Source organism: Aspergillus alliaceus (assembly GCF_009176365.1).
Source record: "Aspergillus alliaceus strain CBS 536.65 unplaced genomic scaffold BDW43scaffold_1, whole genome shotgun sequence".
Classification (NCBI taxonomy): domain Eukaryota; kingdom Fungi; phylum Ascomycota; class Eurotiomycetes; order Eurotiales; family Aspergillaceae; genus Aspergillus; species Aspergillus alliaceus.
In genome coordinates, this window is record NW_022474684.1 from 922,030 (window position 1) to 937,550 (window position 15,521).

At 46.8% G+C, this 15,521-nt stretch overlaps 4 protein-coding genes across 4 annotated transcripts; 1 reads left to right on the plus strand and 3 right to left on the minus strand.

The window, feature by feature from the left end:
* Positions 1 to 2,172: 2,172 nt before the first annotated feature.
* BDW43DRAFT_305359 (SET domain-containing protein) lies at positions 2,173 to 4,396 on the minus strand (the record flags this gene model as incomplete). The annotated part of the gene is made up of 7 exons (XM_032045784.1): positions 2,173 to 2,508; positions 2,564 to 3,125; positions 3,178 to 3,404; positions 3,509 to 3,553; positions 3,600 to 3,959; positions 4,019 to 4,090; positions 4,151 to 4,396. 7 exons carry the CDS (start codon positions 4,394 to 4,396, stop codon positions 2,173 to 2,175), a joined length of 1,848 nt encoding a protein of 615 aa, XP_031906423.1.
* A 501-nt stretch (positions 4,397 to 4,897) lies between these two features.
* BDW43DRAFT_258558 (uncharacterized protein) lies at positions 4,898 to 5,716 on the plus strand. Its single transcript, XM_032039988.1, has one exon. It carries the CDS (start codon positions 5,092 to 5,094, stop codon positions 5,305 to 5,307), a length of 216 nt encoding a protein of 71 aa, XP_031906424.1. The 5' UTR covers positions 4,898 to 5,091; the 3' UTR covers positions 5,308 to 5,716.
* On the minus strand, positions 5,715 to 7,561 carry BDW43DRAFT_258559 (uncharacterized protein). The gene is made up of 2 exons (XM_032039989.1): positions 6,510 to 7,561; positions 5,715 to 6,431 (listed from the first exon to the last, which is right to left on the minus strand). Exons 1-2 carry the CDS (start codon positions 7,503 to 7,505, stop codon positions 6,045 to 6,047), a joined length of 1,383 nt encoding a protein of 460 aa, XP_031906425.1. The 5' UTR covers positions 7,506 to 7,561; the 3' UTR covers positions 5,715 to 6,044.
* Positions 7,562 to 7,708: 147 nt separating this feature from the next.
* BDW43DRAFT_258561 (uncharacterized protein) lies at positions 7,709 to 9,153 on the minus strand. Its single transcript, XM_032039990.1, has one exon. The coding sequence runs from the start codon at positions 8,374 to 8,376 to the stop codon at positions 8,221 to 8,223; it is 156 nt and encodes a 51-aa protein (XP_031906426.1). The 5' UTR covers positions 8,377 to 9,153; the 3' UTR covers positions 7,709 to 8,220.
* Positions 9,154 to 15,521: the final 6,368 nt, after the last annotated feature.

Consider the following 15,521-nt stretch of genomic DNA (forward strand, 5'->3'; position numbering starts at 1 on the left):
GCAGTATCCCAAGCTCATTTGCTCCCTGCGACTGCCAAGAGCTCCAGTATAGACGCTGTGCACGAAAGACCCATTTGTCCACCGAGATGAGCTGATCTATCATCATACTGCAGTAGCTCTTGGCGACCAATGCTTGATTTTCCGACTAGTACATCTAGTGCTCTACATAATATGGGTTATGTTCGTAGTACCACGGCACGAGCGCTCTTCTTACTAACAATCATTGCCTTATAGGGATACTCCGGGTCGGAAATCAGAAATTGCTCACTCGCACAGAACTGCTCGTATTCCACTTTAGTTAATCAGAAATTGTACTTTTTTATTTTTTTCTTTTTCGTGTTGTTCCCACTTTCACCACTTGTCATTAGTTAGTACTTCTATGGATATTATTTCTAATCAATCTCCATCTTGGCGGCTCTGACGGAGCGGGAGCGCCCGGATCAGGCAATTCTTCCCGGTCTCGGACTAGGAATCCGAACATCCGAGTTCCCTCTTGGCTAAAGCCGTAAATCCGCTGACGTAATTTTAGACTCCTCTCGATCATTGACAAATTGATAGGACGTCAGAGACTTTTGCTTCCCTCCAAAAGGGGAGAGAATTTCTTTCTGTATCATGTCCTCCACGCTGGAAGGATTGAATGGCAGTAACACGTCAATTGTCCTGTGCTCAGACGATCGTGATATCAATTACCGTTCTAGCGCGCCTGCTGGATGATCGCGTGCACATTTTTCTGGCCGCAGCTTCGTTTTAGTTACTAAATGGAGAATGGATTGTCGGCCCAGACAAAGGACCTTGCTCGTAAACTGAACGGCCACGTCATTTATAAAAACCGTTTGTAAGCGCTAGGGCGTGGCCCGGCTTCCCCAGGGCTATCCCCTGCAAGGATTCATGTGTCCGACTCCGAACGGACTCCAAAACTAATCCACTTAAGCTGATTTAACCCTCTTTTGACTTATCTGATGCACTGTTCACTTGTCAATTTCCCTTTTGGTGCTTTCTGACAAGCCACGTGATCTGATTTAGGGTTAACATTCATTGATATTGAATTTCTCCTAGTTTCTGCAGGATATCCGACTACTCCGTTTCGTGGGTATCCAATTTTGAAGGTTGCTGATATCTGGAGACATCAAATAGATACATGGACGACGTCTAATTAAGCTTATCTCTAAAACATGCCTTCGCTGGATCGCGCACTGCTTGCTTCCTCCATACAGAGTTGAGTTTCCCGACTCCACTCCCACTAGGCAGCAAGATGACCGTCCTAAAAGAGATGGGCTGCTCGGGTGGCGATGCCAATGATCTCTCCAATCATGGAGACTGCTTGCTGCATGGTGACAGGGGCTTAGTCAATAGTGATGCGACCCGGGAGCGAGGTACCGATACTTGTTCAGAGGTGCCGATCTAGGCTATTTCTATGTATCCATCCGTAGCGTCCTGGAACTAAGCCTTCCATGTGGCTGTAGTATGACAGTCCATCTGTACGCGGGTTCCTAGACTGGTCGGACCGGTATCCATCGGGATTGACATTGATGCTTGTGACAAACGTGCCATTTCTAGTGGCTGCGACAAGCGGTGCCTCTTCAACTCCACCTAGAACATGCTTCTCTGCTCTGATCTGTTGATTAGTCGCTGTACTCATATTATATAATCCAATCATTCTACATACTTGCTGGGGATATACTGTGTACTTTGCTTCCCGGGACAATTCATGCACATTTGTGACTACACTCTTAGGGAGCTGTACTACCCGTAGTTACGAGCTACTACTACACAATAGAACTGGTATTACAAGTGGGTTCACCTGGAGTAGGAAACCCATTAACGCTCTGTTTTGAAGGTCTTGTTGAAGTCAATGATAGATCTCATTGCCCACAGAAGCAATTGATGCACAACCCCCCACGAGTGAGGTCGGTCTTCACAGCTCGTTACGAATCAAAGAATGGCTTGATCATCGACGCTACTGTCCAATAGGTAAAAGAAAAAGACAAGAAAACCATACTCTAAGGATGATATATCTCGCAACATGTGACCGCTCATCATCTGACAACGGGATCCCTATGTAACCTACCATGTGACCTCGTTCATGTTTCACAACAGACAATCCAGATTATTACCAAGATACATTTCTATCCATAATGAGCGTCTAGACAAGCATTGTAATTTCAAATATCGTTATTTAAGTTCTCGGAACCGACAACAGGGCTCCCCACAAAGACACATCTTGTTCAATTGTTTCCAATAATGATCTGAATAGTCAACGGTGATTTCACTCCCTGCCGTAACCCCTCGAGATACGACAATGATGCGTTCTTTACCTCGCCAGTAGAATCGCTGAAACTGACTGTTTGGCCGGCAGGAGTGGTTGATGAACCGGGTGAAGTTGCCCATCTGCCCCTGAAAGATCTGGTAAGTTCTTGTGCGAGTACCGCCTAACATTACATCTACACCCTCAATGCCTTTAGTAATGAGACCTTTGAATTCACCGATGGCAATACCCCGGTCGAAGTTCTATTTATTGTTAGTTAAGGTAACGGTTGACATGGTTGAGCTGAGAACGACTTACACCGCGAGCTATGACCCCATTGTTCTTGCCGCTTGTTGTGTGGAATAATTGCACTGGGACTGGGCTTCGCACGCCTCCAAACAACGTTGGAAAACATGAGCATTGATTCTTCTCGATTTCATCGGATTGTCTCTCTTTGCACACGAAGCAAACATCTGGATCCAATTCCGGCACCCGCCGAGGATCCGCTGTGCCAAAAGCAGAAGTATCAAGCACACAATCATCAATAAAGCGATAGTGGAAGCCATTCGGCAGCTGGGTATGCTCATACGTTGCAGATAAGGGGACTGCTGGTCTTCCAGTTACCGTTACCCATTCGTGTGGGTGGCCGTGGTACTGTCGTGTTTCTCTTAGTCCAATTACTTGAAGAAGGTCCCTCCAGCCCGGATGCAGTGTATCAGCTGCGACCTCCAAGCTAGATCGTATATGCCGAAGGCGCGTGGAGAAGCCCTCTCCAAATCCAGTACGGTATTTGCAGAATCGGTATACACCGGCGCTAGCGAATATCAGGCTCGCCCAGCCGCCAGCATCTTTGATTTCCTTATAGCCGCGCCAAATAGCACTGGATCGAGTTAATGCGGATGTTAATCGTGCGAGATGAGTGGGTGGCCTACATTCGGTTGCGCAGATCTTTTTCTTTCCAATTAAGAACTGTGCATGCCTCCTTCAAGCCCATCATTCGGACTTCCATAGCCGACAGGCTAGGGTTCTCTAAGCGAAGGACGGTAATACGAGCCTCGTAACACTCGATCCAATATGCTTGCACTATCATCTCCAGCGCGCGTGAGGATTGACATTGGTTATAATACTTTAAGCACAAGGTATTGACTGCTCGGAACACCTGGTGATAATTAGTATTGCTAGTCCTGCTAGATTTATGATGGCCACGGAGAAGGATTGAATAGAAGTGCTTCTTATATAATCCAGAGATACAACAACACATACCTCCCCACTAACGCCAGTGCGGATGTCTATACCGGGCTCTATAGTCTAGGATTGTTAGCCGAGACAATCATGTCTTCAGGGGACGCCATACAGAATGGAATCGACTCAATTGGACTGGCGAAAACACCTGTCTCCAGATCCCTGCGATAAGTTTGTCGGTTGAAGTAGGTTCTAAGACTGGAGCAGAAGTATCTCGGCTTGGGTTTTTGCGTTGCGGAAACCTCGTGTCACTGTGAACCTGACGAACGGATGCCTTTTGAGAATCGCCAACTGTGCCATTTGGATCTGTTGCAGCATGGTCACCACCTTGGGACTCGCTCCCTGTAATGGCGACTGGTTGATTAGACACAGCCAGGCGAAGACCACTGACGGTCTTCCTTCGCTTTGGGGAACGTGAGTCATGGTCGTCTATGATTGGATCCGGAGCGACTGTGGTATCCCGCTTATCGTCCTGAATAAAGAAAAATGAATATATGAATAAACAAATCATATACAGAGCGAGGTGCCTACTATCATATTTGAGGCAGCCGGAGTCAACTGGTGCGAAGGGATGACACGCCCGTCGTTTAGGTCAACGCAACCCTAACCAGTCAGCGATCGGTATCGTTAGACACTCTCGAATGTTGGCTCCGCAAGACCAACCAAGACAAATGAGCTGCCCCGCGGTGCAGATGGCGCGCCAGAACAAAGGGAAGCTTCAATACGGAGAAAAAATGTACTGTTCATCAGCTCATGCTGGCAGGATGCCTCCTTTGTGGGACCTAAATCATCTCTGGGACTTCGTCCTGATGCTTGAATCGCGGACGAAAGTTGTGTGGGGAAGTCTGGGTTCTGCAAGAGGCTGCACAGCTGGGAGATCAAGGGAAAGGAGTAAGGTAAGGGTTCCATGTTGCCTATAGATGCACTCTAGAAGGGAGGCTCAACAAAATAACCTTCATATACAGTGTATATTGGCCAGTAATCTCCCAAGACCATGTCGGGAGAATTCTGCCTGAGCAGAATTGCTGACTCATTGTTGACTCCCGTGATGTCATACGTCGATCCAGTATATAGTATTTGCTACTCTTGAGAAGAGATATGTAAGTCTTCTCCGGCTGCATTGTTAATATATATGCAATTCAACATTGCCGTAATAAATAGGCCCATACTATACTAACAGGTAACCTGATCTAATGGTCTTTGTGGTTGAAAGCCTCTATCATTGTGGTGGTTGTGGTAAACTTCATCGTCGTATATAGCCAGGAAGAATAAGTACTGTACTTGCCGGCTAATCCCCGCACATAACAGCGAACCAGGGGCAAAAATGCCCTCGGCCCGACACCAAGACAGGCCAATAAAGTATTTATAGTCTCCCTGTAAATCTAGTTTCTGTTTATTATACTTGGTTTACCTTTAAAAAAAAGGCTTCCACCTCTCCTCTATTGCCCACACACAAGGGACTTTCAGTATTATTATTAGCATCCAAGGAAAACAAGATATCTACCAGAGGTACCTCATAATTTCCCCTATGTTTCTTTTGTGGCACTTGCGACTATATTTTAGAATTACACCCATCGGAGCTGCTCATACTACATCTACCAAAGATGGACAACGACATAGAGAAAATGGAGGAATCAACTTCCCAAATAAGCACCCCTAGAAAGGCACTCGAATGTATGGCATTATTTACGCCTCTTACTTATATTCGACTGGTAGTTGAAGAGAGGTTCTCTTTAGCGGATACCCATCCTTTCCTTTACTACGCAGGAAGCACGACGTTTCACTCCATACTCCTGTATCTATACTTTACATATAGGTAATTAGGACGACACCTGTAGGCTCTACACTACTGATGTGCCGGGAAATATTAAAAGACATCTTCTCTTATTCCTATGGAATAGAATTCCTATTACCACTCATCCTGTACCCTTTGGCTAGGCTAAAATTGGTTCGCTGAGACCAGCACGAGGAAGGATGCATCTATGAGATAGTTTTTTCACAGGGTCTTAACAGAAGAGGGCGAAGGCGCCGAGACACGCCGGCTGGGGCTCAATCGAAGGAAACGATATCCTCCAGAAAAAGATATTCCTTGTTAGGGAGAATATGTCCATTCGGCGAGACAAACCGACGTTGCATGTCAGCGAACAATAAACTATTATATTACTGATAGTGGTAGTTACGAGAGTCAAGGAAGTCATGAGACGTTACAATCAGGACGTAACGGTAGAAGAAACGTCGCTTGAGATGCACTATTTACAGCTATATACACTTTTGGATTTCCTATAGTATAAAAAAGACCTCCTTGCCATTCTGGCATTGTTTTAGGTCCCACTGAGCCGAAAAAGGGGCGCCTGTTCTTGCTGGCTGTGGCCCACTGTTGGCCAGTTTGACACGCCTGCCTGGCATCGGCATTTGTAAGTTATAGTTGTTTCCTTGTCGGCGCACCTCTAGTGGTCACTTTGAGCCGATCATCGGATCCATCCGTGGTGTTTGTTGGATGTCGCTAATAGTTGATTTTAATGCAAGTGATACTCGGGTCCATAGTTGCTTGCTTCATTTATAGCCATTCCGGTGCGCGGCAGGTGTGGTCTTCCCGATCCTTCTCAATCCTATCTAGCAACCACCCGGACTTATATGGTCCATCGTCGCCCTCCGGGTCTTTCCGGTATCCCAACCGATAGGAGAAGGAAAACCCACAGGTCTGGTCGTGATATGAGTACTGGAAGCATTTTGGATGCTCCTTACACGCTTTCCGGCATAGTTCAAAGGAGCTATACGCCAGCTCCTCAACAGGGGTTAGTTCCAGAGGAGACTTCTGTCTCGTCCCTTCGACACCGGGCGCACGGAACATCAAGTCGTCGGAGAGGTTATACCAGTCGTTGCGTTCTGAGGGGAGAGCCCGGCCCATGAAATAGTCATACAGCTCGCCTATGAGGAGCGGTACCTGCTCAATCATCAGTCAACACCATTGCTATCGTATTTGAAAAAAAGGAAACGGAAGGAGAGAGAGACAAATCCATACCTCAGGAGTCTGCCGCCGCTGTTCATAATTCCACATCGCATTCACATCCATCGGGGTCACACTATGCATGGTAATCAACGGCTGGCACCCATGTCTGACTCCCGAGTCCGGCCCCGGCCCAAAAGGCAACGTATTCTGCTTCTCACCCTGCATCATGGGCCACTTATCGCTCAGCGGGATACCCTTCTCCTTCAACGCTTTCATGAGCACATAATCCCCGTAAATCTCCTCGTGCATACGCTCATCATACCGCGCCGCCAGATCGGGATCCCCATCCAGGACTCGCGCCATAGCCGCCCGCGACAAGATTACTCCGCTGCCCCCGTGCGCGAATTTCTCGCCATTAAACGTCGCCGCGGACCCCAGATACAGCGGCTGGCCCGGGTCCATCCGCTCCAGCCATTGCACCAGGTTCCCCCAGAACAGGTACGTGTCGGCCTCGACGAAGACGTACCAATCGTAGCCCGGACGTCGCTCCCAGGTCTGCACCAACATGTGGATGAATTTGTACTTGTCCAGGTCCCAGGCGGCCTGTCGAGAAGAATCCCGGAGCAGCCGGATGTCGCGGCCTGCGGACTCGTATTCCCGGATTGTGCGGTAGTACGCGAAGTCCGGGTGCGTGATTTTTAGTGTCTCGTTGACGTTGGCGAGAACATCATGCACATGGTAGGGCCCGATGTCTTGCTCTGAGTCGGCGAATATAAGCGGGTCCTGGATGCAGCGCAGGGCTGTGAGCAGTTGGGTGGGCAGCTTGTCGTAGATGATGTTTGTGCCGGTTTTGACCACGACCTGGATGTGAGAGGTGTCGTGGGAGCCGGTGCAGCGGACGTCATCCAGGGTTAAGGTTGACGAATTGTGCTTTGGAGTGGTTTGAGGAAACGAACTGTGGAGAATTCGGGTGTGTGGGGGATTGACGAAGACGATCAGAATTACGCTGATCGATAGCAGGATGGCTGTGGCGCCGAGGAAGCGACCCGAACACTTAAAACGGGTCATTATAGAAGCATAGCAGGGATTGTGTGTTTTATTTTTCTTTATTCGCGTCAATGGGAAGGAAAAGTAGGACGAATGTATTGGATTATTTAAATAGATAAGCCATTTGACAGGGAAAAATGAGGTTAAGCACTAACGTTCTTAATTTAGTATGACGAATGAGACATCGTGGTTTAGCGTCTCCAGTCGACTGAGACCCTGGTGGCCCTGCCAAGACGTTAGACAGTCCACGGCTCCATTCTTTTCTTATTCACTGAAAATCGATCGTCGCCGGTATTTGACCTCTTATTTTGCTAGAATATCGTTGGTGGATCGTTGTTGTGTCCTGATGTTCTGTCTGTCATTCTTTGTTCAACTTAGGGTTATCCTTCACTTCTTTTACTCTGAAGACTCATCCTGTCTGCCAACATGAACGTAACAAATATCATGCTTCAAATCTTCCGTGCTGCGGATTTTATTCAACGCCATTGTCTATACATGGTGCCTCGTGTCTCACCTCAGCCAGAAACCCTAATTCAGGTTCAACCTAACTAGCGTGACGGCCATGGGCCTCCAGTCTCTCTGGCGATCAAGCGCACTATTCCTGCTCCTTCTTGCACTGCCTGTCAAGTCCCAGTTCTACTTTCTTGTCCCACCGTCACCGGGAAGAAACAACGCCTACGAATACAACTCTTGGTACGAACCGAGACAATAGTTGAACATCATATGGAAGGGTACACTAACTGACTTCATCTCTATCGCTATTCACCAAAGAAGACCGACGAGGGAGGAGGCTGAATTTATACTCAGTAAGTAGCCATATCATTATTACCTGACTTATGTCACATGTACAGTACATAAAAGAGAGAGAAAAATAGAAAGAAAAGGCATGCATCAACCTTCTAACCACACCCGTAGAAAATGTCTCCGGTCTCTCATACTTCCTCTGGATAATCTCAACTAAAAAGAACCTAGCCGAGTCCAACGTCTTCTACCTGAACATCTACCCCGGTGTGAAGCTTGTGTCCACGGCCAGCACCCGCTAGTTCAAACTCAGTGGTCCTTTTACGTCCAGCTCGGCTGCTCCAGCTCATACAGCGACCCCCACGGGTATTCCAGGCACTTCACACCAAGGCAGATGCTTCGCGCGCAGGACCAGACTGCCTTAGCACCGGCGCAAAAGTTGCCCTAGGGCCTGGGCATTTCCCTAGCCGTCACGGTTGGGGTTCTTGCAGGGATCTTGATTGCTCGACGTCTTCGGCGAAAGAAACTTGAAGCAATAGAGATCTCTATTCTGGGGTATGAACCGCCAATAGACAAGAGTGGCCGGGTGATGGCTGGGATATCGGAGTTAGAGAATACAGCTCGTAGGCCTGAACCGGTGGAAATGCCCGCTGATAATTACTGAAGGGGAACGTTTCAGGCTTTTACGGTATACGGTGTATGAAGTTACGGGGTTTAAGACTGATGATGATGAATTGATGGTCCATGTTTTTGCCCTGGGATATACTTAAATTGTACTCAGCGTGGGTTTGTATGATTTGATTGTCTTGTATTTGGTTTTGTGTTAGGGCCTGGGCAGAGTTGGAGTGTACTGTTTTCCTGTGACATAGTTCAAGCAGCTTTCGACTGGCTGTGTAGTTGAAATCCCACGTTATGTTGGATTTTGTTAATTATTAAATCAATATTATTCGATATGATCATTCTACTTCCCTTAGAGCCCAGCTTTATCACTTGAGAATAAAGATTGACATTCAATGCATACATTGAATGACCTATACGCGTCAGCTTGTCACCATTGGCAGTGCATGGTCTACCCTATGACATTCAATTCCTCTTCCCCAAGGCCCTACATGTATTCTCTATCCCCACCCATTCCTTTCGTTCTCCTGCTTCTACTATTTATCATCCAGCTACATACCAAGACTCAAATAGCAATGTCTCCTAGTCTTCTCTGAAAGGTACTCCACAGCTATCAAAACAGACAGTACGGCATGGCACCTCAGCACAGCTAACGTCGAAAGGGACAATAGAGTCCCGATATACTTGGTCGGAAACGTGTATGGGCACGTCCTCATCCTTCAGGTCCTAGGCTCATCTTTCCATCAACTATGGTAAAACAATTAAGAGTAGGTCACATCCCACCGAACTACTCCTTCCAGGTCTAACTCCTTGGACAGTCAGCTCATACTCAGCTTTTGTCTGATTAATTGATTGCTATGTCCCTCAGAGCTTGCACAATTATGATAATCCCTCTGGGGGCTGAATGCGTCACTAGAACCAGACAAGTATCGTTGCGGCTGTGTTCGAAAGATCGAATCAATACAGTGCTACGCAAGTAAGGGTTCAAACTCGCCACTCCGACTGCCAATTTGTAGCTGGTTCTTTATAGAAGGAATTTCTAGGACCTTCGTCTGCCACTGAACACGAAAACCGATGAGGCATAGTTTAGAGGGGCATCCATTAAGCGGCATAGGCTCTGTTTTGAAATGGAGCTGTAGGTTTGCCTATTATACGAAGATTGAGACCACGCTAACGAGAATACGGGACCCCGTCACTGGTTATGGCAGTCTTCAAAGCTTGATGTACAGCTCCATCCACTCGGCTCCATCTATCACGGTGTGCTGCTCATGAATGATACCTTTTCCGAAAGCTCCTCTTGGATTCATTAAAAGAGCTTCCAGAGCCTCAGGCTGAACTCTCCTAAGCCTCTTCTGGATTTCTAAGCTATCCTTCAATAGTGACATTTTCAGACGATGTGCTTATGACTCACAAGCTTGGGATTCGGCTTTTATAATCTAGTAAAATGGTATGAGCTCTTATCAATGATAAGGTTTCTACATTGCTGGGTGTATCTGACAGAGATAAGCGGCTTGGAGAATACTTTTCTAAAGTGACCCCCAACGATCCGCATGCATGGCAGCTATTGCCATACAGGGAGAAGCTCAGGCAAGTTCTCCTTCCTGACCCTCAACCTCTCCTAAAAGATAATAGAGCTTCATTAACACCGGTGTCGTAGAATGTAGCCAACTACATCATCATAGTGTCCCAGTCAAGTATTCTAAGCATATCCACAAATGTATCACCAGCGATTGGCAACTCGTTATATATGATCTACTGTTCACGCTCTCCGATATACCTATAGCTTGGAGGCCCCATACCCCTAGGGCTACCAGGCTCGCTGGCTACAGCGCTTGGAGAATGATAAACTTGTTGAAGGAAGGATGATGAATAACCCCAAGAGCGTGCTTCTCTGGTGCAGGGATATATATGATTGTTAAGACTACAGTGGCCAATCTTCTCCAAACGGGATGGGCTTACCATCAAACAAGATGGTCACGAGTCTCAGTCACGCATCGACAAAAGAGCGATAAAAGAGAGAAGCACAGAGACATTATCCTAAGTTAGTTCTACTAAAGGGCAGACACAAATCTACTTGGCAGACGCCCTGGGGGGGGAATATATACTCGGAGAACAGCAGAACTGCGTCATGGCTAGCAGTGTTCAACCGGGCAAGTACTCCAAGTACATTGGTGTACCATGTGGTTGCTTATCGGGTTCTTAAAGGCCTCTCTAATAATCTTCCAGCGCAGCTCCATCCCAGCGAACGCGGTTGGCGTTAAGCTCGGACCGGCGCCACGAAACGCAATTTCTTTCTTCCACTAACGGCGATGTCTGGGAAGTGGTGCCTACAGCTTTGTGCCGGCCTTTATGGTGCGTACAGTGCCTGAGAGAGCTCCCTCGGAAAACAAGACCAGGAGAAACCGGCGCGGCACTCCGTACATTAGCATGGGATCTACTATTCCCCACAGTGTGACTATCGAAATAAAAACAATACAGACATTTTCAAACTAGGGGTATTAAAAAAACACCCCCCCCTGTGCTCTCAGGAGGGAAGGCTTCCTCAGCTGCATCACGTTTATACTGGGTTTTAGAGTATGCTTGAGATGCGCGTCTCGGTGCTGTTAACCAGGCTGGTACCGGGAATTCTGCAGAGGCCATTGTTGAAGGTGGTGAAATTGAAATTGTGGGAATGGTGATAGTAGTTCGACCGAGATTCTAAATTCGAAAGCGAATTAATCACCGGAGATATGGGACGATCTCGTGCCTCAAGATGGGGGTGGGTACCTCTCCGCCTAACGAGTATAAATTGGTATAGCCTTTATTATACGGTACACTCCTATCACTTCCCAGCACTTGTTGCAGGGCGCAACCTTGTTGATGGAGATGGTAAGAAAGGGCACAACAGATGAGTCGTCCTTGACATGAGGAAGTTCGATCAATAATTTGAAAAAGTCTTCTATCCTCTCCTTCACTGGAGGTGAAACAAATATTCCCACCAATAATGCTTTCTACAACAGTTGTACATATGATGAGGTTCTTCTCTCAATGGTTGGTACCCGCCTAAGAAGCTCACTCATTTACAGAGGCTCATTAACGAAGTCAAAAAAGAGTGTACGGCCTAATTTCACCAGTGCTGTTCATTTTATTCTTATATCACTTCAAGTGAGCACTATAGCACTGCAATGTGCAGGGCTAGGGAGATAGGGGTTCTTTCTTTTCATCAATCACAAATTATACTTTCTGGTGGCGCTGAAAAGAACCGCCTTTCTTCAAACGCACATTATATTCGTGGGACCACAGGGCTAGTCATTGCTTTCTTCAAGACTAGAATACCCAGAGGAAGTCTGTTGATACTATCGTCTACTCCGAGGGAGCGCGACTACGAATAACGATGTGCATACTCTGCGCTTTTGAGTTCGATGAGGTGAACTGCCCCATCTTTGCATATACCCTTCATATCCATCAATTCCGAGGGCAAATGCGCCCTGGTAGGAGCAGGTCTCTTCGGTAGACCCGCAGCGAATGCGCATGATAGTTGGCACTTCTTACGGTTCACATCAGATATTTCGCCCACAGGAAATAGTCATGTAGCCCACCCGTATATTCATCATTTTGTGACTAGCACTTATTCGATACTGAAGCCAATTACGAAGGAGAAGATGAACAAGCTTCTATCACCCCTAAGGAAAGGGAAACCGGTGGAAAGAAAAAGACAATTCTATGGTAGAAGCTCCGCCGTTCCAGCCGCTTGTATACTAACTAATCTCTGAATTACCTATCATTCGGTGCAAGAGCTAACTATAAATTAGGTTTCGGAGAAGCTTCCATTTTAGCAGACTCATCTTGCTCGACTTAAGCTAAGGCTATAGCCACAAAAAAATACTCGTCAGCAACACTGTGTTCTATTTCCCGGAAATGCCTACATTCAGTACAGACTGATCTAGCTGCAACACGTCAATACGTTGTCACAATTCTCGTCATGAGTCTCGAAAAGATTAATCTATCAATAATTTCTGTTCATTTCACTACCGTGGAAACGAGCTCGAGTTTGATCCTACTCCCAGGTTTTGGAACACTATCCTGCAAGAAGTCTAAATATGATATACCTACTCAAATAGTCCTTGTACATGGATATGTTGGCGCTTCTATCCTGAAGTCTTAGGACAAAGGACTTTCGCCAAAGCAAGCAAATCAAGTACGCTTGTTTACCATACACGTCCAGGAAGCGCGATGAACTGGGGACCCCAGTTTGGTATCTTGTAGAGAGTTTCAGGACTATCTAGAGACTTTGGTGACATACGAGTGATTGGTACCTTGACTGATCGGTCCTTCGGTCGACAAAGCCTTACCCCAAATATTCCTTCATGGTTGAATGAAGAAAACAAGCACACTTGCCACCGCTATGCAGATGCTGTCGGCGTTGTCGGTACTGCAGGTGCTACAAATACATGACAGACGATGACTTTCCCGTCAGTAGATGTGTGGCATCAGGAGCAATGTCTCACCTAATAAGAGATGCACAAAGGCTATGGGAATGGCGCAAATCAGGCGACCATGTCAACGAAACAATAGTCTTTATCAGTGGCCAATTTATTAGGGCTCCCTCGCCTTGGAACATACAAACTGGTTATAACGATACCCTTTTAAACAAATCTTTTTGGTTGTTCGAGATATATCTCGCTCTCTCACGACCTCTCTCTAAGCTCTGTGTGACTCCTGATCAGGACTATTGCCTGAGCTATATCAACACCATGGCAGATATACAACAGTCAATTGGACAACAACCTTTCAGCTACTATGTGAACGGCTTATACGCAAAACTCGTACATTCTGACCCACCCCAAATCGGCCCTCCTGCCTCAGCTCCAACTCCAGGCCACGGTTGAGATACCCAATCTTCAGGTATAACACCCTACTTATGAAAAGTCCGACAATGCAAAAATTACCTATCATTCCAAAAATTCTTACTTTACTCTAAATAAGGGCCAGCAAGCTCCAGTCTACGCTTTATGCGAACGAGTATTATCAGGGGCGAGAATAGGCCAGAACAGTGTGGTAGCTCCCAGATACAGAAAGCACTAGGCTTGGAGTAAGGTATTACAGAAGATGTTTTCGAGAGGGCAACGAAAGAGCCATGCCAACTTTCAAGCATTCAGGGCAAGTTACAAGCTTCCCTATGGAGCCCGTGTCCTAAAAAGAGAGTTAACAACACATGCAACCTTTTCTGCAGTCTCGCGACATCCCTGATATTGGTACCGAGATACTCTGGACATGGGTGAATTATATGGAGGGAGTTTCAGGGGATTTTAACAAGCCATGCCCTAAGCATGCGAAGGTTATAAGTTTCAAGGTCGGGTTGAAAGCCAGTCTCTCAGATTTCATCCTGGTTGATAGTTTATGGATATACGCAACTTCTGGGGAAGCAGAGATATTTGTACAGAAGGCTAGGATTGGGGTATATTTTCGCCGGCAGCAAACCGAAGTACATCCCCTACGCTTATGCTCCGACAAGAAAGACCTCCTAATAAATAAATGATCCCGGATTACGGTATTCAGGATTGAGCCTCACACGTTTAGCAATTTACCGCAAGCAAGATATCAAAGCCAAGAACCCAGGATCTGCTAAAAATGACGAAGGGATATTGCTTCATGCGCTGGAAGGAATACTCGCCATGCATACCATACTGCGCGACTCAACTATCCCAGATACTATGGCTAACTAAGTATGGAATGTATCGAGCAGCTCCATGAGGGAATGCATCACTAGGTAGGCGCATCATGCTGAAAGATATACAGGGGTGATATGTGATGGACGAACGAGCATTGATAGACGTGGAAGACAACGTACAAGGATATCCATAGGGTGTTATCTTACAGCTTACGGTGCCAAACGATTAGTATAATAGTATAATAGAAGAAGAAATTGCTCAAGATCGTCACCTGCAACCCTAAGATTGGACCGATCCAATACCCTCCGTCTCGGAGGGTTCGGGACTACGGTGGATGGTTAGTCTGCACGCGTTTAATTGAACCCATGGCAATAGGCCTAGGTAGGACTAGTACTACTACTAGTAGTAGCTGTCTGACTGAGGAAGGGGGGGAAGGGACAAGTAGAAAAGGAGAGATTAAAAAGAGGGGGAAAGGGGAAAAAAAAAGGCGCAAAGACGCAACGCCTGCGGCATTTAATTTGAACAAGTCAACTTCTCATACTACGACCACACCTACCCCCCCCCCTTTCTCTCTCTCTCTCTCTCTCTCTCTCTCCCCCTCTGTCTTCCTCCCTCCTTCCTTTACTTTTGTTATCTTTTCGCTCTTTTACTCTCTTACTACCTCGAAAATCTCATGTGGTGTCAAATTCATCATTCATTATTTCATTCTCATGATGATACAGCTACCGTCCAGCGCTGGGACTAGGCCAACGCTGTGATTTTTAAAAGTAGTGATCAAATCAGAGTATTCTCAGAATGGCATCCCGTCTCAAGTCCAGTCCAACACGTTCGGAAACCTATCTGGAGCGAGAAAAACCCGATTCTCTGTCCATTTCCACGTTCAGCGGACGAGCGGTCGTCTTGGGTCGGCTTGGACCCACGCTCAGCATATGGACGAAGAGGTCTCGCTGGGTGACGAGATAGGGGGGTCGGTGGCCCGTCTTCTTCCTTGGGCTCCCCATATTCTCCCTTCTGCCTTCGCAGCACT